The sequence below is a fragment of the Acartia tonsa genome, chromosome 7, assembly GCF_053477335.1.
Source record: "Acartia tonsa isolate MP-2025a chromosome 7, ASM5347733v1, whole genome shotgun sequence".
Classification (NCBI taxonomy): Eukaryota; Metazoa; Arthropoda; class Copepoda; order Calanoida; family Acartiidae; genus Acartia; species Acartia tonsa.
The window spans coordinates 29,036,903-29,059,420 of record NC_137266.1 but is presented as its reverse complement, the minus strand read 5'-3'; the positions used below and the strand labels follow the sequence as shown (position 1 = coordinate 29,059,420).

General features: G+C 30.1%; 1 protein-coding gene across 1 annotated transcript in view; it reads left to right on the top strand.

The window, feature by feature from the left end:
- Dscam1 (Down syndrome cell adhesion molecule 1) overlaps window positions 1–22,518 on the top strand; it is a 134,756-nt gene that overhangs the window by 35,547 nt on the left and 76,691 nt on the right. Inside the window, exons 5-6 of the mRNA XM_080168100.1 lie at window positions 5,714–5,785; window positions 6,128–6,194. Of these exons, the coding sequence (XP_080024226.1) occupies window positions 5,714–5,785; window positions 6,128–6,194 (139 nt within the window). The remainder of the gene's footprint in view (window positions 1–5,713; window positions 5,786–6,127; window positions 6,195–22,518) is intronic.

Here is a 22,518-nt window from a genome sequence, read left to right as displayed (position 1 = left end):
ATTTGCTATCAATATCAAAACAATTCTTTTATACCTAATGATTTTCTGAAAATAGGAAAACATTGTATGTTGCCTTTGATATCTATCCTTATAGAATTATCTAAAAGGACTGACAGACAAGATAAAATACATAGTCGCCACAATATTTGTGAAGGAAAAATCGGATATAATAACCTACTAAACCGCCACCAAAAAGGAAGTTTTTAGTATCAGGGTTAAGGGAGTTTCTACAACTGCTTTAAGCTGAAAGTCACAGAACAATTCAAGCTTCAAAAGTCTTTATCTGGACTGTGATGAAACTTTCAATAATAGATTTTTAGAAACAGCCATTATCTTTTGAAACCATTCTTAGTTTTGTTGGTTTTTCTTTCAAGGGTAGAGGATTTTGGTCATATAAACAATAGTAAACATCCTTTTTAAACTGCAATAGTTGCATTCAATGCTGTTCGTACCTTGACTCCAGGGGAATGTTAGTAAAATAGCCTTAAACCAATCCAAAGACATTTATAAATATTTACTGAAAAGTGCAAACAAGTTATCCATCATTATCCGAGATCTTTAGCTTCAGACAAAAAATAACTACTATAGCTGCTCTCCTTGTCTGTACGTCCTTAGTTTGTTGATTACTGTGATTGAATTTACAAAAGTAAATATACTTTTAAAACTGCAAACTATATGTCTTTTAGTATTTTTTTTCGTCTTTGAAACTTTATCTCCTATTATGCTTTTAATTCAAAATTTATTCATTATGAGATTACAGAAATGTTATAAAAACAAAACAACAACCCTTTCAACAAATAAGTGCTTTGTTTTGTTAAATTGACTAATTAAGATGTATATATGGATATGCCAGAAGGCGAATAATCTACATTACCCCTTATTCCCAAGTCTGATATTATGTCTTTGGTAGCTTAAAATAAAATAGGATGAAAGTGGGTTTAATAGTTATTGTCCACTCCATCCCTGTTAATTAATCTCGTTGAAACAATTAAGACAAACGTAACTGTCAACCCCTGTATTATTCAACTCGCAAATTTGTCCTGCATTTTTAGCAATTGTTTGTTGCAGCATTGCTTTTTTATAATTGGGTTAGGTTTGTTCGTCCATGACGGTGTTCCTTTCGACTGTTTTGCTCTAAAAACATCATTATGCAAAGTTTGGCAATTAAGTTGTCTTTGAAAGTTTAAAAAAATGGACGTATTCTATGGATCTTAAGGGATAAGACAATGGACGATAAGTTAATGTATCGATCTATTTATTACAAAGAAAATCACACCTTGTTTAAGTTATAATTATTCGTGGAAAAGCGCTTGAACTCTTACAGTTTGTAAACAAAATCAAGATTTGATTTTAAAAACCTGAATATTTGAAGCCAAAGATGCCCCTTCTCTTCATACCATATTTCTTTTAGCAAATTTTGTAAGCTTCGTTTTTATGCCTATTGTTATTCTTGTTTCAAATAACAAAAGATTGATATTTACCCCATATAATTACAGATGAATTTTAAAAGGTAACAATTTAATTTCTTTGTTACCATTCCAAATAAAATCATTTTAATTATGTTTTAAATATTAAACCAATCAATCCATTGAATAGAGTTATTTATTTTGACTTTCAATTACAAAGCTACTCTACAATTAATTGGATTTTGTTTTCTGTTTTTGTCATTGTAAATCTAAATACACATTTGGCTACGCCTCTAGGGGCACTTATTTGAAGAGGGCTGGGTGATATATTTTCCTTGGGTGATTTATCTTTTGAGGGTGATGGTACACTCCCCATGAATAGTTGCAAACCTTCCTTGGACCAATAACAATCTTCACTATAAAGGAGAAACATATTGGTCCTGCGGTTAGCGATATCTTTATCTACACACACACACAGACATCCTCTTTTTTAAATATGTCAGGATTTACAGAGGAGCTGCGCTACTTAAAAATTAAAATCTGCTTAAACTTAAGTTTTGAGGAATGTTTTAACACGCAATCAAAATTTTCAAGAATCAAAATTGTCAAAATTGTTTGTAATTACAAAGACATTTTCTGCAATCCTCCCTCCGACACCCCCCCCCCCCCTTCCCCTCCCTGGTTATAAGCGCAGCTACAGTATTGCTATTTTTTGTCTGTTAAACTGTATTTCATTTTAAATTCAATAAATATGCCTATCTTATCTTATAAGTTAGATAGTAAGTTTTTAAGTTTTTGAAAACTTCTGAATCAGTTGAGTTTCCCATTTTAAGGAAACCTATCATAAGCCCAACAGTGGGGTTTAGGCTATTTGTTTTAGATTAGCGTAGATGGAATTATTATTTCCTATTTTTTTATATTGGAATACTGAGGCCCCTAGATGCTGAGGGCGCAGAAATTACAGATGTTTTGCTAAAAATGGACAAAAATATTGTCCTTGTTTTTTTTACCTATTTCTCTTTTAGAAAAGTTTTTTTTAAATATTAAAAATGTTAAACTACAAGTAAAATTCTAATGAAAAAATTCAGTTATAAATGATAAAATTAAGAAAAAATATCTACCCTAGTGTACAAAAAGAACATAAATGAAAATTATAAAGAAAAAGGCACAAATCATTGAATAATTACAGAGAATGTCACTTTTTAATTGTGTAGTCGGTTACTCTTAGCTAGTGTTTATACACATATGCTAAGAATTGTGGTTAGTCAGAAAAATAAATCAACCCAACCAACATTGTCTTTCTTCTTTAATAAGGGATTGATAATTTTTATTCACCTTTAACAAAATAATTAAGCTATCATAAAAATGAAATATTTGTACTTTTGATTAGACTATTTTTGTTAAAATATTGGTATTTCCTTAAAAAAAACATTAATTAATTAATCAGGTTATAATAATGTTGAAATTCATAGTTTCACATTTGAAAAATGAAGTTCAGTTTACTTTTTAGGTTTGCTATTGCTATGAAAGAACCCGCCCTTTAAATTTTGTAATTTTTGAGTGTTATTTGATTTAAAGCATCTTTAAAAAGTTTCAAAATAATAGTTAGGATAGTATATATACAACAAACGAATGACAACTGAAATGTCTTAATTAAAGATTGACAGAAAGACAGGCGCAGTTTCATTATAGTGTATCTTCGCTATTATACATTTTTCATCTTTACTTTTATTTAATGACCCCAAATGTTAAAATTTTCATTCGTTTAAAGATATTTATGAATTGTTTTTCCTATTATTATTATTTTTCACTTTGTATTTATCTCTTAAATCCTGAATTATCATTTAATTTTAAGGCTCTTTTTAAGTTGTAAATCTTCTTTATATTGTACCTTTTGATAAGCCTTATTTATGTGATGTTTACTATATCTCACATATAATCATTTCTAAAGAATCCTTTTCATTTAAAAAAGGATGTATATTTTATTAAATAGGTGAGGCAGTTATTCTAAAGTTCTTAAAATTATACAAATAAAAGAAAAGCATATTTTTCCCTTATTGAAAATTCATCTCATATTGTTCAAAATTGTTTGACGTACTTTTGCTAATTTATATAATACTAGCGGCTACGCCCCCTAGAAGCCTCTAGGGGTACTTAAGGTAGTAGGGGGAAATGTCGACCCATTTTAAATTTGAGTTTCAAAAGAGTAAAAAAATATTTATTTTTTTTTGGGGGGGGAGGTGGGTGAAGACAACCTTCCTAAAAATAGTTTAAAACCTTCCCAGGACCTATAAGAAGCTTCACTGTAAAGAAGAACAATATCAGCTCAGCGGTTAGCAAGATCCTTCGGGACAGACAAAAAGCGCTTACTACTTTATATAATAGGATATATATCTATATTATTGGCAAAAGAACATACTTCAAGTTGAACTTAATAGATATTAAGGATTGATGGTACCCAAACTTTTATTCGATGGATCTTAAGTTATGGGTACTTTTATTAAATTTTAATTGGTTGGTTCTCCAAGTAGAGGTTGCCAAACTTTTCAATTAATCTACAGAAGGGATAATTTTGCTTATCATTATTGGGGATGCATATTAATTTTTCGTTCTTTGTCCATTAAGATAGCTGATTTAACTTAAAAGGAACGTTTTATACGCCTTTTTTTGGATGTAATCGTCCATGTATCTTTTCGCTGATAAAAAAGCCCATTGTTTCTTTGCTACTTCCTTCCATATATTCAATGGAACATAGACAAAAATGCTGGGGAAAAAATTAAAAATAAATATTGATTTTTTTCTTTACTATCGAAAGTTAAATATTCATTAGGTACTCCTTTTAACTTACATTATTATGCTACTTTTAAACTGTATTTATTCCTACAATATAAAAATTTACTGCTCTATGAAAAATAAGATATTATCAGCCACTCAAGATATCCTTCCTATGGACATAATTGTCCTTGTTACAATATTTAATGACGTTTTTCTTATCTAAAAATTTTTTTTTCTGAATACCCATACCTCTCCCTCCATACAACACTTGATATACGATAGGATTTAGGGTCAAACCACAACTGCAGCCCCCGATAAACCCCCCAAATAAATGTTCGGGGGGGGGGGGGGGGGAGGAAGATTATGACCTTGAAGTGGTGTTTTATGAGATGATTTATGGATATTTAATGGGGGCTCGATGTTTCCTTTTTTACCCCTATCTATCCACACGTTAGAGTAATCAAATTAGATTACTTTTTTGTGTAGTGGATTAAAGTAGGTACCTATAAAAACATGGTATCGAAACTACACAAAAAGGCATGTATTCTGTTCTGTAAAAGATACCTTTTTACATTTGTTTTGCTTTGAAAAAGGATTGCCACTTAGGGATGTAATCAACCTCGTTTTTATTAAGTTCTTTAACTCTTAAGGATACCTTTTAGATTATAAGTCTATTTATTCAGTCAATTTTTATGTAAGCAGGGATGAACAGGTATTCAGCAATTTTTAATTGATTATAATCATTGGAAATTATTCAGCTAAAGATTAAAAAGAAATTATGCAATGGGATTGTTCTTAAGTTAAGACTTCTAAACAAAAGCCATGTCATCAAAGATTTGTTATTGTTCTATTTTTACTAAATAAAATGATGATTTAAACACCCCTCCAATTCCAAATATTACAAGATTAACATCATTATGTGTACCCCAGTCCCTGATTTGAACCTAAGAATGTTCAATCATAATTATTATCATGAACAACAGTAAACAACAAACAGTGTTTATAGCAGGGAGGCCAGGGAGGGGTTATTAGTACCCAAAGTTTCATTTCATACCTACGTTATCTAATTTGTTGGGGACTTACATGGAATTGGTTGTAACCTAACAAGTATTGATCAAACTTTTCATCAAATAATTTTAATCTACAGAAGATGGGTAATTAAGTTTACCATCATTGGGATATTCATCAGTTTATCTTCCATTGTCTTATCCCTTAAGATTCCTGGGTTGAAGTGTTGTTTTACGCGCATTTTGCAGGTTAGGAGCGTTTTAACAGCTATTTAAGAAATAATTAATGAACATAATGCATTTTTATAGGAAGTAAAGGGTACACATTAATCTTAATATTTTAGTTATTCAAACAATTTTTTGTACAGTTTTACTTTTTTAAAAATTGTACATGGTTGTTAAAGGTGATCTTTGGACTAACAGCCTACAGGAACTTTACTGTAATCCTTATTTTAAAGTGGCATGGTGGCTAGTGTGTGTTTTTCAAGGTTTCATGAAAAATTAATCTATTTATTTAAATTTTAGGTTATGGAGAATGGAAACCTAATCCTTCCTCCTTTCCGTGCCACTGATTACAACCAGGAGGTTCACGCGCAGGTGAGCACATTTTTAAATATCCATCTGAATGCTTTCCCTCGAAGTGCCTGGCGAGCACTAAAGTTTCCTTTTGTTATTTTGAAATTAGTGGAGGTATTTTGCTCTACCCTACTGGGCTACCCAGCAACCAATTTCGCTTATTGGCTATACCTTATTTCCAGCTTATATCAACAATGAAATCAATTCGGAAAAAAATCACAAAACCAATACGTTTTTTTTCAGCTGTCGTAGAATTGACGACCTTTACATCTGTCCCCCAAATATTATTTTAGATTTATTTCGCTTGTTTGTTGTACCTTATTCCTTATTTTGAAAATGGATCCATGAATTATTTAATTTCAGACATACAGATGTCAGGCCGACAATGAGCTTGGTAGAATTATCTCCAGGGATGTTCATGTTAGAGCAGGTATTGTACATAAATCTCTTATTTTTCCTAAAGACTGTATCATACTAAAGACATTAAAAATGAAATATTTTTATTTTATTTTTGGTTCTCTTAGGTTAAGTTAAGTTCCTAATATAGTCCTCAGAAATTAGTCAATACGTTTCTTCAAGGCTATGAGAGGGGATGGGGTCAAGTCATAAGGGGGTATAGTTATATTAGCCAGCTTGGAGAAACATTTAAACAGGGTATGCTTAAATCTCCCAAAATATCCACCAATTCTATACTTATTGCTTCTGCAATTTTTATACTTATCCCTGTATTCAAAAAGTGTGTTTTTTTTTTCGAATAAGGTTCGATTTCATTAAGTTAAAGCGCAAAGACGAAAAATATCGATTGCGTTCGTTGTTCGAATATATCTGGCCCAAAGCTGTCCCTTGAAAGTTTAAAAATGCGTTATTTTTTATTAGCCATGCCTTCAAATTTGTTTAAGTATAATTTTGTATAGTTTTATTTTTTTAAAATCTTCTAATGCCTTTAATAAATCTTTGAAAACTAGAGCCAAATTTTCTTTAAAGTTTATTAAAATCCAATTGCCAAAATTTTTCAAATTATCATATTTCATATCTAGCTCTTATATTAAACAAGTACGGTTTGATACAAAATTAGCAACATTTAATGAAAAAAAATGCATTAGGAGCAAAGCTGATTTAAATTGAATACTTTACATAAGCAATCTTCAATATAAATTTAAAGCATCTAACTTTGATGGCAGTTGAGAAAATCACATTTCACTTTAAAAGTTTTCATCTCTACCCCTAGCGCAATAGGTGGATGTACGGACGGACATTTGTTTATACGAAAGACAGACGGTTAAAGAACATATAGAATCTACGCTTCTAATAAATAGTTATAAGAAGTGAATATCTCCATTAATATTATGCTGGGATTATTGATTAAGTTTCACGCTACAGCGAGCTAAGTACACAAAATCTCTATTGCATAAAATCATTTGCCTATAAAAAAATCTTCATATTTTTTCCTGATTAAATATTGTTGATTTTTTAATGAATTTAAAGTGCTTGGGGTTTACTTTTCTTTCCAAGATTGACATGTTTGAATTATTTATTAAAAATCATGTTTTCATCGAAAACATTTAAAATACAAAAAAATGTAAAAGAAATCTTTTTTAACTGTTATTTCAAATAATTTAAGTTAAACGAAAATGAATTCTGATCTTATATTTGCAGTAAAAATGCACTATAAAATCAAAATATGTTATTACAATGATGCTAATAAAAGTAAAAATAACTTATGTCAATTTTAGAAAATTGTGTGTTAATTTTTTAATTTGATAAACACAAATTGAGATTTCAAATTTTTTATATTTAAATAGTAAAAAAATTTAGCTGGTTTCAAAAAATCCATGAAATTTTTTGGGTTTAAACAGGAAGGGCAAAGAAAGCCTGGTGTTAAAATGCAACTCCAAATTACGCCAGAGAGTCAGAAGTTCAAGGGGAATGATTGATTTCTTGTTTAACTAGAGTTATTTACAAAATGTGTACTCTTTGGGATAGAAATTTAACTTTTAATCAATATTCATTTATACGAAGAATGATTTTTGTGGGAATTGCTAATAGATTACAAAATAATTGTTAGAATATAAACAAGGAAACTTACAGAGTAAATTTTAAAAGTAGCTTTGCTACAAGAAGGTACATCTTGTATAATGTACAAAACTAAGATATTACTTTTGTCGATCGATTTCTTGCCTATGGGTGTTGTCGACATTCATAAAAGTAATCAGGGACCATAAGAAAATCAACTTTTAATAAGAAACACATTTTTTGTAATCATAAGTAGAGTAACTAGTTGATAAGGGTTTTTTTTAATGCAACCATCTCGTAATCAATGAGCAAATGGCACTCTATAGCATCTAGAGACTCTGTATTAAAAGGTGTAGGAAGGGGCCTAAAACCATCCCATGTCTTATGTTTAGCTTCCTTAAAAAGGAGTACTAAATCAGTTCATTAGTTATTGATATCTTAAGCTCCAGTCAAAAATTCTTATTACTTATAGAATTAATTTTCTTTAATGAAATAATCTTTGGTTTTGTCTTTAAGATCTAAAACAATGGTTTTAAAGACAATTTTATATATCTAAGTATTGCAAAGTAAAAACTGAAATATTTTATGGTAGATTTTTTGGGATCCTTATGGTTAATTGTGGGAAATTCTTGCTTAAAAAGGCAAACCATACAAATTATGTACATATTACATAGTAAGTAAATATATTTCTAAATATGCAGGAGATTTTTGAGGATACTTTGACTTTTGATTTGTTCTCAAAACTATTAGTAGAACCATATAGACAAAAAAATTTATTGGTTAATATCAAAGAATAACATTTATTTATGTGGCCTTTGTAATTAATAACTATTTCCTTTGATAACTTTTAAAAAGTTAATAGGTATAGGTAGTATTTGAAATGTAGAAAGAAATGCTTGAAATATTACTAAATTGTTCCTTCCTATTTTTAGCCCATAGTATTGAAGTAAAATATTTGATAAATGTTGAAACTTTGCAGTTTCTTTAATATTTCAATTAAACTTTTCAACTTATTTCACTTTTTATTACGACGAAGTATGTTAACAGAGAATCTAGATTGTTTTCATACATTTTTATCAGAAAGTGAGGGCTGTTTATTTCACCAGTTTCTTTTTTGTTAGCTTTACAACTTTGGGAACTTTAGTGAGTTTTGATTGGCTGATTTATTAAGTTGAGTGTTCAAACGTTTTGACCACTAATTTTAATCTACAGATGTGGTAATATTGTGTACCATCATTGGTGATGTACATATATTTATTAGCCATTGTCTTATCTCTATAGATCTCTGCATTTTTCTTTTATTTTTATGAGTTGAATTGCTACTTTTATTTTAGTGTCTTGTCGGCCTATCAGCTTTTTTTGTGTGCTGGTTTTGTTCTTTATTACAAGGAGGAAATTAAAGAAACGAGAAAGTGACTCAGATCTCCAAAAAAAAGTCTAAAACCTGCCTCGAAAGATTATCTTTCCTGCCGTTTTCGAAATATGATCCGACATACACTCAAATATCATGTTTCTTAGTAATGTAGCATCTCATAAAAGTTATCCCTATATTCTAGGCAAAAAGAAATCCTTGTATAATATCAATTAAAAACTATTGATTATTGTTGTAAATGCAATTTTGTTTGGGGTGCTATCAATCTCGCATATTCCATCAAAGTATAAAGTTATTAGAACTGCAAATAAATATTACAACACTAACTTTCCAGGAAGGGAGGGGATAAAGGGGACAAAGTTTTTAAGGCAGTTTGTTTATTCTTTGGCTTAACAACTTTGGGGCCAAACGTTTCAACCACTAATTCTAATCTAAAGAAGGAGTAATTTTATGTTTCATCATTGGGGATGTACATTAATTTATCGGCCATCGTCTTATCCCTTTAGATTCCTGCTAAACAACCCTTTCCTCTACTATTATATATTTTTGTCTGTTAGCGAATATGAAAGACTTTGCAGAAGTGATGGCACATCGTTTTGTTTCTGTAGTGAATGGAGGAAAAGATTGCGTAAACGAACATGAATTTTTTTTTGCCAGAGGGGGATTCAAACCAGGGACGAAAAGACTCATTGGTTATTATAATCTGTATATATAAATTGCACATCAATACAAGGTTTTTGTGCTTTGTTAGAAGATCCTATATATTTGTATTATTACATGCATCCTTGCTTTAAAAAAGCACACAGGAGAAATCACTGCTAGATTTTTATTTTATTTCAAAGGAGATAACAAAGGGTAACCAACTTAGATATTAACTTTTGATGGGTGGCAGTTTTTTGAATAAACATTAACTCCTTGTCCCCTCCTAAAATGGCTTTAATCCTTTCCTCTGCCAATTTTAAACTTTCATAAAAATTGTGGAAAGATCGGTGAAACCGTTCAAGATATCTTAGATGACATATATACAGACAGACAGACCTCTTGTTACTTTTCATAGTTTTTTATTACAGTTTATTTATCTAAATTAATGTCATTTCATTTCAAAAGAAATGTCTCCTTCAGTTATGTAAAATCGGAGAGAATTTTGTATCAATGATCGGATTTTCATTGTTAGTAATTGATTTTGACAGTTAATGTTCAGCCTAAAACAATATTTCTTTATAATCATTTCAAGGTGGGCAATAACTTCCGCATATTACCTATCACATCAGCTTTGTGTTTCATATTTGTAAAAAAAATATAAGCTGATACGATTGGATGTTTAATTATCAAAGGAGAGCGAAGGGGCAGTTTATACTGTTAAAAATGTTACCTACTAGCATCTACTCCCATAGAGACCTCTAGGGGCACGTAAACGTTTTCTTTTCAATCTATGTTGAAATCAGCATTTTACCAAAAAATATTTTTCGCCGTTAGATGTGGATAGTTAGGCATGCGATTTTTCTTGGGCGGGTGATTGTACCCTCCCCCAAAAAAGCTATAAACCTTCCCAAGACCTATAAAAAGCTACACTGTATAGGAGAACCATATTTGTTCGGCAGTTAAGGATATTGTGCTACAAGTGTGGAAGGGAATACACACCTTATTTTTCTGCTAAAAACAATTGGAAATTGTAATTTGTCGGCCGTTTATTTCATAAGCAGACATAATTTGAACATGATTGAACTTCATAAAAAAAATCAAGGCTACTCTTGAAGTTTACCCAAAAAGAAAATTAAACGAATTTTCTTTTTAAGTATCAAATTATTTTTAAAATCTTTAAGAAACACAATTGCGTACGATAGCATTAACGCTTAACAAATCATTAAAAAATAAACATGATCAGCCATGATTGTAAAAAAGGATACTTTTATTCTCATTCCCAAGTTAGTACTCATATTGATAGCTCCTGTTGTTCATACTGACCAACAGACGTACCAACCAACTAACAAATACAACTTGTAAAGTAGCTTCGTTAACAAAAATATATCTACGTCCAATTCTAATATTTGATAAAAGATCATGATTAAAGAAAACAATACGCTTTTTTCTCTTATTAAATTAATTTAATATAATTAAGCATTACATTGTTTTAGTGTATTATTTACATTATCTTTAATACGTTAAATATTATGGCATTGAAAAGATTAATGCAATATCCCTATAAATCCACATTGGAGCACATCCCCCCTCTCCATTCAATAATTATACGTTAGGTTATAATAAAATTGGCAAAGGGTACCCCAAAAGTGTTAAGGGTTAAAAATAAAATAAACGGGTAACGGCCTATAACCTCCTCTCCTACTTTCATTTGAAAGCTGGTAAAGAAGGATTTTGTGCTCCAAATATCCTTAAAGGAAAAGTACCAGCATAAAAAATTTCTCACACATGGCAATAATTTTGTAACATTTATGTTGTCAAGTTCTTCTCATTTTTGTAAACTTAGGATATTATTTAAATAACTTTATATTAAATACAGAGCTTTTTTTACATCAATCTCTTTTTTAAGGGTTTAGATAAGTAAAATCTACAAAAAATACAAGCATAAGAAAATTCAAAGAATTTTGAATTCAGTCTGACATCTAAAATTGCTAAATTACACTCCATTGCAACTTTTTATGCTTAATGATTTGAAACAAGAAATCTGTCTCCAAACCAAAAATTGATTAGTTTTTGCCACATTTCTTTGTTTTCTTAGAGAAATTTTAATGAAATACAATTTCTCTTAGTCTAGCTCTTATTGTTATGTATCAAAAGAAATTTAATTGGAGAAAATTATTAATTATTATTTTGCTAAAATTTGAACAAAATTAATTGAAATATGGTCTGAGTATTTATTGGTATAGAAAAAGTAAGAATTTTCTTTTAAATGCTAAATATCTCAGAAACAGTTAATGAGCTGGCTTTATTCTACTTTTCTAAGCATAGCCCATTCAAAGTTGAAGTAAGTAATATAGAAATTGATTTTTGCTCTAAAATGAACAAGCCTGAATCTGAAACATTCTAAAAATTCCGCGAAGAAATGCTTGATTAAACTCTTTCAAAATCATTTAAACGTTTCCATATATATTTAATTTCAAAATATGACTCACCCACTAAAAAACATTACTCATGTTTAAAAAAAAAGAAATATAAAATACATAGATATCGTAGAAGTTAATAATTTATTTTTTAAAAAAATTAAGTTAATAAAGAGACAGACTGACGAATAACAGATAAACCTTGTTACATAGCATTGAAGTGTCAATAAACCCTTAAAATTAACATACCATTTTTCCACAATCCTAAATTTACAACCCCCTGGCAAACTGTGTGCACACCACTGTTATAGAGTAGCTCTTGCTAATAATACTTAATTGAAACTTCAACATTTGAATTATACATATAATCTAAGGAAACCACACTGCTATGGTTGCTAACAAACTAGTGCCAAACTAAACCACGCGGTGGGGGCGTGATTTAAATGTGTAGTATACTCCTTTTGTTAAACTTAATTTAGGGTTTCTTATATAATTGCAACGTAGTTATAAGACTTTGGGTAGCAATAAAATGAGACGTTGGGTACACCTCTAACTGAAACGATTTTTGATTAGTCAACGGATCTAAATTTGTATCGGACAGGATATAATTAAAAGCCTAAATCGGACAAGGAATAGCCGAAAACGATATTTTTATAATTAAAATTTAAAATATAGAGCTAAATGAGTGACTGCGTCTTTCTCTTTTTATCGACAGACGCACTTGGATATATTATTTTCATAATGAATGATATGTATTTCCGATTTTAACGTCAGCTCATGTTTAAATTTGGTGAGCTATATTATTGAGTAGCGCTGTAAAGATTGGATGGAAGAATTTTGTAATGAAAGCAAAAGTGGGGAAGGAGGATAAGGGATGGGGTAAACGAGTTATCAAAAAACCCAAATTTCTTGCCAGTGGAACAAATTCCACCACTGCTATTAACATGACTAGGGATGCGTGAACATTTTTACAGGGTGCCTAGGGGCAATTTAGGGTCTCCAATTTTCAAAAAAAAAAAAAAATTTGAATATGAATAGTTTAATTGTAAGATGCCTTAATGGTTTGAATAACCAAATTGGGTATTTCAAATATTTTCGAATTAACTTTTACATAAAGGGGGTTGCTTTCCCTATGCATGAAACCCTGCGGGGTGCTTTATCTCCTTAAGTTCCCAATATGACCTAAGTTAACCTAATCTAAGAGGAGGGTGATTTCTGTGTTTGACTAGGCACTTTGAGGGAAACTGTCCAAAGATAACTATAATCATAAAAGCATTGCTTAAAAAGTAAGACAAACAAACATTTTTGCAACAATTTTGATATTGAAGCTTTGTAAATTCGATTTCTAAACAAATGCCTATGGAAAATAAAATTTCTACTTTTTGAAAATAACCCCAGTATTTCAATAATAAAGTCATGAATTAGAAATATAAATATTTTAATGGTGTATGGTTATTGTGTGAAAATATTCAACAAATCTCAACTTTCCCAGATTCTGTTGAAATTTTTAACAGATTTTCACCCTTTTTTTTGTGGATTTTCTTATTCATTATTTTAAATTGAAATGTTAATTTAAAATTTGAGAAATTGCTTTTTATTGAGACCTTTAAATTAGTGAAAATTTCAAGGGGTGAAGAGACTAGAATTTAACAAGTGAATATATTTGACGTATGTCTAAGGTTTAAATGGTTAATTAAAGATTTAAAACCTAATTTAAGCTAAGGGGATAAGACAAAGGCCGATAATTTGATCTACAACCCCAATAATGACATACAAAATTACCCCTTCTGTATATTACAATTAGTGGTTGGAACGGTCTAACACCTCAACTTATTAAACCAACTAATTAAAATTCAATAAGAGTACACAAAGGTTATAAGCTAACGAACAAGAAAACGTTGTTATAAATCTGTGGAAACTAGTATAATAAACAGCCCAATGTCCCCTCCCTCCTTGTTTCCTGAAAAATTTCTACTTCTAAATCTTGAAAATTTCCTAATTCTAAAAAGATTTCCTTTTTAATGCTCAAGATTAAAAAAAGAATTCCCACATTATTTTGCCGTTATCTGTAGTTTCATCTTTAAAGTGGTTTTATGAAGAAATTATGAAACTCAAGATATTTTTTAAGAATTTTAAATTACTCAATATTAAAAAGATAGGAATATGAAATATACCTAATTTTCTTTCTATTTAGATAAAAAATAATTTAATCTCGTAAAAAAAAGAAATTAAAATATATATAGGTATAAAGGTCATTCAGATATTTAAGGCAAACATATCTTGTTGATTAAGCTACCTATTAAAGAATTTCCTTAATATAAAAAAAACTTATCTTATTCCAATATGAAATAAGTATTGTTTGTGAAAGTAATAATGATTTCTGAGTCTTGTGGTCACTAAAAATATTGGCAAATGTTCCCTTCTTTTCTGAAGGTCCACATACAATGAATTTTATATTATTTACAGAAAAGAAACTCTATTTTATTTTCACTGAGGTTTAATAATTCTAATATTAAAGTGATAGGGTGGTTGTCTATTTGTTCCGAAGGAAATCGTTAACCGGCGAACTGATATGGTTCTCCTTCACAATGTAGCTTCTCTTAGTTCCTGGAAAAGTTTATAACTATTTTGGAGGAGGATACCACCACCCTTCCAGAGAAATCGCCTCATGATATTTTCTTTTAAAATCTAAAATTGAAAATACGGGGGGCTGTCCCCCCCCCCCTTCCTCCACCTCAAGACCCCTTAGAGGTCTCTAATGGCGTAACCGCTTGTGTATTAAAAAGTGCTACTGTACTGTATATTGTGCCAATGTGTTGTAATGATATGTATTTATATTTTTTAAAAATTACATATTCTTATTCGCAGATTTCCTTCACATGAAAAAAAGAACAACGGAGTTTGGTTAGGGGAGTCTTTTAAAAAACAGCACTTTTAAATTTCTTGTTTAATTCTAATCAACATGTTTTTACTTAACTAGTGGATCTGCCCCTTGCTTCTAGGGCTCTATTCAAAAGGATATGGAAGGACAGAAAAAAAAGTCTAAAACCATACCCAGACTTTTATGAAAATAAAATAGCCTAAAACTATCCTGGGAATATAAGAAGCTTCACTTTGAAGGAGGACAAATATCGAATCAGCGATTAGCGAGATCCTTTGTTGCAGACAAAAAAAGCATACAACTTGAGATAATAGGATATTCATTTATATGGTGACTTATGCCCTGTTCTACGACTCTGATTTAGTAAATTTGTATACAATTTATGTATTACAAGTATTTAATTTTCCCAATTTGATATCCAGGTTAAAGTTAAATGAAATGTAGGTTATATTTGATTTAATCATTTGTGTCAATTGGAAACTTTGATTTATCCTAATACAACAATAGTTTAGTAGCGCGGCATCTTTACAACTTGGGTCTGACTATCTGTCTGTCTGACTGTTTGTCTGAATCACACAATAAGATTTTCTCAGAGGCCAAAAAGATAGAGATCTCTTTTAGTATGTAATAAGCATTTTCGAGTTTTTTTTGCTCAGCTTGTAACAATAATAGCCACGTAAATTGTCTTTATTTTTATCATTCAAATAGCTTATCTTCTTGCATATTCTTTTGCACTTTTATAGAAGACCCTTTCCAAAATTTAAGCCCAAAAATTTTTCGTGTTTCCCCCATTATGATTTGTTTATTGTAAAATTTCGTGTCTCGGCCAAGGTTAGGATATGAGCAGGAATTAAGGGATAAGTTGATACCCACTGAAGAATATATCTACACTTTTCAGCTGAGTAAACAACCAAAAAATTCAAGAAATTCTAAGTGCTTCTTCTTTTGATGAAATTTTAATTAGCGCAGCTATTCTTTCAATTTTTGTTTTTAGACAAATTACAAAAAAATCTATCTTTCAAAACCTGCCAAAATGAAATTTTTTTTAATATTAAGATATCAATTACTTTTAAAAATTATACTTTTACTATATAATTCAACTTGAATGTCATTTTTTATCTTGAATGATTTACCTTGTTTTGGCTGCACTTTATGGACATGACTGTCCTTGTACCAATTGCAAAAGTATGAATATTTAAATAAACATCGTTTTTTTATTTAAATTTTTTACAACAAAATCCATTGATTTGCAAATTCTTATATTCCTGATGATACTCACAAAAATTGCATAACATATTCTAGACAGACATTGTGCTACTTGTGGATTTTTTGGGGGGTCTGTCCTTACACGAATTTAAGGTTGTTGATTTTTTGTTTTATTCATATTATTTCATATTAGCCACGACACAAAAAGCAAACAAATTAAGTTTTTTTTTAAATGTCAGTGAAGTAATTATTTGTCTGTTTGGTTGTTTGTTTGTACCGAAGGTCACTGATTGCTGAGCCAATATGGTTCTCCTTTGCAGGGTAGCTTCTCATAGGTTCTGAGAAGGTTAGCTACAATTTTGGGGGAGGGTACCACAACCTTCCCAAGCGAAATCAACCCTAGAAAAAAATTTTATCGGTTCTCGAATTCAACTCCGCCCTCCCCCCCCCCCCCCCCTGCCTCTAGAGGCCTCTAATTAAATTAACTTTTTGTGCATTTTATATTTTAGACTGTCTGTTTTACTATTTTTCATGAGGAAACTTTAAAAATTGTGGGTGAAAATTTGTCTTAACCAATATCCTTTTATTGTTCTCTTTTAATACAAATATTACGTGATTCTTTGTTTTCTAATACCACAAGGACAATTAGGACCTTATGTCGCGTAGCTGAATAATACAATATAATGTCTTGATTAGTAGAGCAGAGTATTTGAAACTTTTCTATTTAGAAAATCATTTTTCAGTGTGGCTTCGAAACGGATTGATATCCGCTGGATTAGAACGGGTTCTCAGCCATACTGAAAAGCATGAATAGCATCGTATTACGGGCAATTTTTCACGAATATTAAAAAAAATGATAAAACTAATGGCAAGTTTCTTTAGCCCGGGCTTTTGGCCCCTCGGGGTTAACAATACTGATTTTAATCTCATATTTTTTAAATATTAATATTCTCTTAAAGCTGTCTATGATACGATGCAGGTAAACAAACATTTTATCTTGTAAATCTAATTCAATGAAATTAATGAAACATAAACCAAAATATGTGTACACAGAAAAGAGATTAGAATAAATAAAAACAGAATATATGCACTGGTAAATCCTTTTCTTCCTAACCGCTTAATAGATATGGTTTCCTTTACAATTTAGCTTCTCATATGTCCCTAACCATTTCGGTGGAGGGTACTACTTGCCTCTAGAAAAGATAAGCCTTTCCACTCTAAAAATGTTTTTCCTTTAAAACTAAAATCCAAGTGCCCCCAAAAGTCACCAGGGGTGTAGTCAATTTAGAGTTTTAATATAGTCTATAAATTCTCTGTTCTATGAAATATTATAGTTTTAGTCGCTTTCCTGGATTAATCCATAGACAGGAAATAGGTGGGGCTAGGTATCAAGTACAATTAGTATTATTATTATTATGCTAGAATTTCATAATTATACAATATATGTAAATAATCTTTATTCTTAAACAAAGATTTTTATCATTAAGAAATTAAAAAAATTATGTTTAATGATTCTTTATGCTAAGGATAATTTTAATTTCTTTGTGTTGTTTTTATATCATTTTGGAATAATTTCTCTTTCAGAAATTATTTATTAGAAGGACACTTATTTTGTCAATTTAAATTTATTCCTTGTTACGATGAATCTGTGATAATGATTTTCTCGGCTGGTATGCGAGATAGTTGTCTAACATTTTTTTATATTTCTACAATAAAGGGGCTTCTTTAATCAGATCACAATGTTGAGGAACATCCATTAAGCTATGTTGCTGTGTTTGGTTATTACTGCGTTACTTATAAACAATGATATTAGTGCCTTTGTTTTCATATTTTCTGTGAAAATTATACTTAAAGAAACTTTTATTTCAATTGTGGTGCATTTTTAGCTGCAACTTGCCCCGCAGATGAAAGTTTGATTAATCCGCTATGATTACTGTTTTTTAACAGAGGAAAACATTTATTTTAACACTGTTATCATAACAGTCACTACGTCTATTATCATTTCCGATTATTTTTCAGGGTGCCCCAAAAATTTCATTTGATAATTTTAAAAAATGTAAGGTTTGGTTAATTTCTTTCTTAGCATGAAAACGAACATTCTTAATTATAATTTTAAAAAATTTGTAATTAATATTTGAGGCATCTTTTCCATGTAAAGATTAATGTGCAGGTTAAGTCAATAAAGAAGGAAAAATGGGGAGATTTTTTTTACTTTCATGAAAGGATATTGGGAAATATAAAAGGGAGATTGTTTGGTACTTAAATCATAACGGATAAATGAACAGATAAACATTTTGTTTTTGTCTTTCTGTCTTTATTGTAGCTTTCTTGATAGGTCATTAATTCTTAGGGCAGCTTTATATTTGTCGTAAGCAGGGGTTAAGCTTTTATTGGAGTATAGTAAGGTTAAATACCTCTCAAGGTGTTTTTGGTAAAATGAAAATGATGGAGGTAAACTTTTTCCAACACCCTCTGGTTGAAAACTCCTCGTTTTTGAGCAAAAAGTTCGTATAAAGCTTTGGTAATATGTAAAGAAATCATACTTGTTTTCACAGGAACCTTAGTTATGCTCATTTACCACTCCCCTTCTCCCCCTATAATTTCTTAAAAGAAAAGATTGTCATTATCACACATTAACAAAATCATGTCATCATCAAATAAGGGAAATCTTTAAAAAACTTCGTGAGATTTTAAATTACGGGTTAGGAGATTATTTTGAGCACTCTTATTTTCTTTTTAAAACCTTTTTGAACTTGAATTTTAGAAGCGTGGCTATTCTATAACTAGAGATTTATGTTATTAATATTATGTTAGATATAAATGGAAAAGTTTTAATCAAAATTTGTTTTAAAGCTATATTTAAGAAAATTATATAAGTAAATTTTAACTGTGTGGCTTTTTAAACTTAAAAAGCATAAAATGAAGAGAAAGCTTACTAAATTGTGTTGTCTATTATCTACCTATCAATTAAAAAGATTAATGACAATTTTGTCAAGTTAAAAGACAGAATGATTTGATATTAATTGACCATAAAAACTTAACCGTTAAATGCCATCTAAAACAGGGCTGATACTTTTACAAGTTACGCCCCTTGTTTAGTTTCAAAAAGATAAATTTTAAAAAATTGGGTGGTGAGGTTTCTTGTTCATGGGGCGATTTACTGTAGTTTTAATGATATGAAATATATAAACCCCTGTTATGAAATTTGATCCATGTAGAAAAAAAAGCTTTTTTATCTTTAACTTTAAAAGGTTGCAAATATTTTTTTTTTATTTATGGATTATTAAAAAATATTTTTTTAAGGAATAATATAAGAGCTAGATATCAGATATATTTATTCTATTTTGGTTAATGGCTAATACATCTAACGCGTTTTAACAAGATCACTTTAATCCAAAAGTTTATCAATGAAAATTAATTTAAATTAATTAAGATTTTAAAAGAATTGCGTAAAAATGAACGAGAAAATGCGTTACCAAAGGCCCTATAGGAAATGTCCCTCTAACTAATAAAATCTAACCATAATAATTTTTTAAGGAATTAATTAAATTTCAGGTTTTTTTTCATTTCAGGATGATTTATAATAATATTGAACCTTTTTATTTTTTGTTTGCATGTTTTTGCCATTTGTTTGTTCTTTTTTACATTTTTTGTGTGGTTATAATTAGTGCTTTTTATGTGTTTTTAGGGTGTATACGGAGCTCACTGCAATATTTTTATTTATTTTTAAAATCACATTTGGTTTACATAATACAAAAAAGGAAAAATTGGATCTTATTTAAAAGAAAATCGTCGTTTTTAAGGCTGTAAGTGTTAATTCATTGTTTATTGTAATCTTTATGCTGTCCTAAAGGACTTGAATAGGTTTTTAAAGGGATAAGAACTATACCACCCCCCCACAAATTGGTAATTAACCTCTCACACATTCACACACACCCACTCACTTCCTCACATAATAGAACAACAGGGATAAGATTTCTTGAAAAAAAGACTGCATAGATGCTGTAGAGTCTGGAATGCTCAATCACTTTAGAGGCTTGATTGCTTAAGTAATGTATTTTTAACAAACACTCGTACAAAAACAGTCAGACGGACTAAAACGCACATTTATAAAGTAGCTACACATAATTATTATTAGGTTTTAAAGATAAGTTTAAAGAAAATACGAATACATACAATTTATTGGTTTTTCATAATACTTGCCCCTGTCTAAAATTATAATGAAACTAATGTATTGTGATTTAAACAATCAGTTTTAATTGTGTCTGTCTAAATCGGATATCCTATTATTTGGTTGCCACAATTACATTGTATACCTCAACATAGGTGTGTAATTAATACTAAGGTTTGAGACTATTACGTAATAACATGCATGTTTCGTTTCTTATTGTTCATATTTAAAAAAAAACATTACATTTATGTTACTGCTATTTTCCCTCAAATCGTTGAAAATACACTTGTTTTTGAACAGGAAGTAAAACCCATGTATTGCATGGTTTTACATATTTCGTCCACTTAACATTGTATTTAATTAGCGGCGGCAAAGGCTCTGTATTTGAAATGGTAGAAAAGAGCAGAAAGAAACCACCCCGGTATTTATATGAAGATTCTCTAAAGAGAGGACTCAATTGTTTCAGTAGTATGTAGTAATAGTTTTTGACTTAGGTCTTAACATCACATTGCCATTTAAAATGTTTTTAATGAATTAACAATTTAAACATGCATATTTATTAGGCCTTAAACTTTTGGCTAAATGTTCTTCCAAAGTTAGCGTGACCAGAGAAAACCGCAAGCAAGTGACGGCGAGGGTAAAGATTTAAGTAAATGTTCTATTGAGTGAGTGAGAGGGTATTGTTTACAAGTAATCAGGTGTGAGAAGAGATAGCCATAAGGGACAGGGATAGGTAATTTCAAGAAGAAAAACTAGAAGAATTTGAAGGTGGATGGCGTTTAGCTCTATTTTAATCTCCTTTCCTTTTTATAAGCCCCTAACAGGAAAGAGAAATTCAAAATTTTATAAGCATAGCAAAATTGTAATACCTTCTACTAAAATTTGATGTATGTATATCTTATTCTAAACATGTTGTCTAACTTTTTTGTTTTTCAAAATACTTGTACCTCTCCCTGAAATAAACTCCAGACAATTAAAGTCATTGAACCACTACTGACGAATTTTCTCAAATTCCGAGATTTTACTTGCTTTAATTTCAAAGATTTTTTTGGAATTTAGAAAACAAACACACACAATCCTATATTTTAATTGTTGGTATCCTGGGTGTTTTTGTTTTTTTTGGTGTCAGGCTTGGGATAATGATTCAACATTTTTTTAGTACCAAAAAAATGATGTACCTTTATGTTTGTTCTGCTTTTAATTTGCATTACAATATATTTGGAGCAGTAATTTTTAAAAAGAGTCACATGAAAATATGTTTGATTTAGTTGTTGAGCAATTGTATCAAACAAGAGTTGAGGCTGAAGACGTAGTATTGGGCAATGATGTGATTCTGCAGTGTCAGATTCCTAGTTATATCACTGACATCATTGATATCATTGATTGGGTAGACAGTGATAACAGTAACTATCCTAGAAATAGATATGGTAATTTTACAGTAGTAAATCGGTTCTAGAATTTTTAGTTTGCATGGTTAAGTTTTAGTTAAAATGTCATTTTGGGATAACAATTGTTTGAATTTTAGTGACTGCTCAAAATTATGAGACACATACATTTCATGAGACTGTTATCCTTGGTAATGATGCCATCTTCAAGTGCTCTGTCCCCAGTTTTATTTCTGATCTTGTGGATGTTATCACTTGGATTGATTCAGAGGGAAATGAACTTGGTGCCTCAAGATTAAATTTTGGTAATTCTGCATGAAAAATGTAGACATTGAGATTGATATGTTTTTTGATTCATTTTAGTGACTGCACAAAATTATGAAGCCCACATCTTTATTGAAACAGTAATCCTTGGAAATGATGCCATTTTCAAGTGCTCTGTTCCCAGTTTCATCTCAGACCTTGTTGATGTCATTAACTGGATTGATTCTGAAGGCAATGAGCTAGGGAGCAGCTCTAATTTTGGTAATTTAACATGTCAATAGCACTAACATGTATGTCTTTAATTTTAAGTTACAAGTCAGAGATATGAGATGGATATTCTGAGAGAGAGTGTGATCAGAGGAAATGATGCAATATTTAAATGCTCCATACCAAGTTTTGTTGC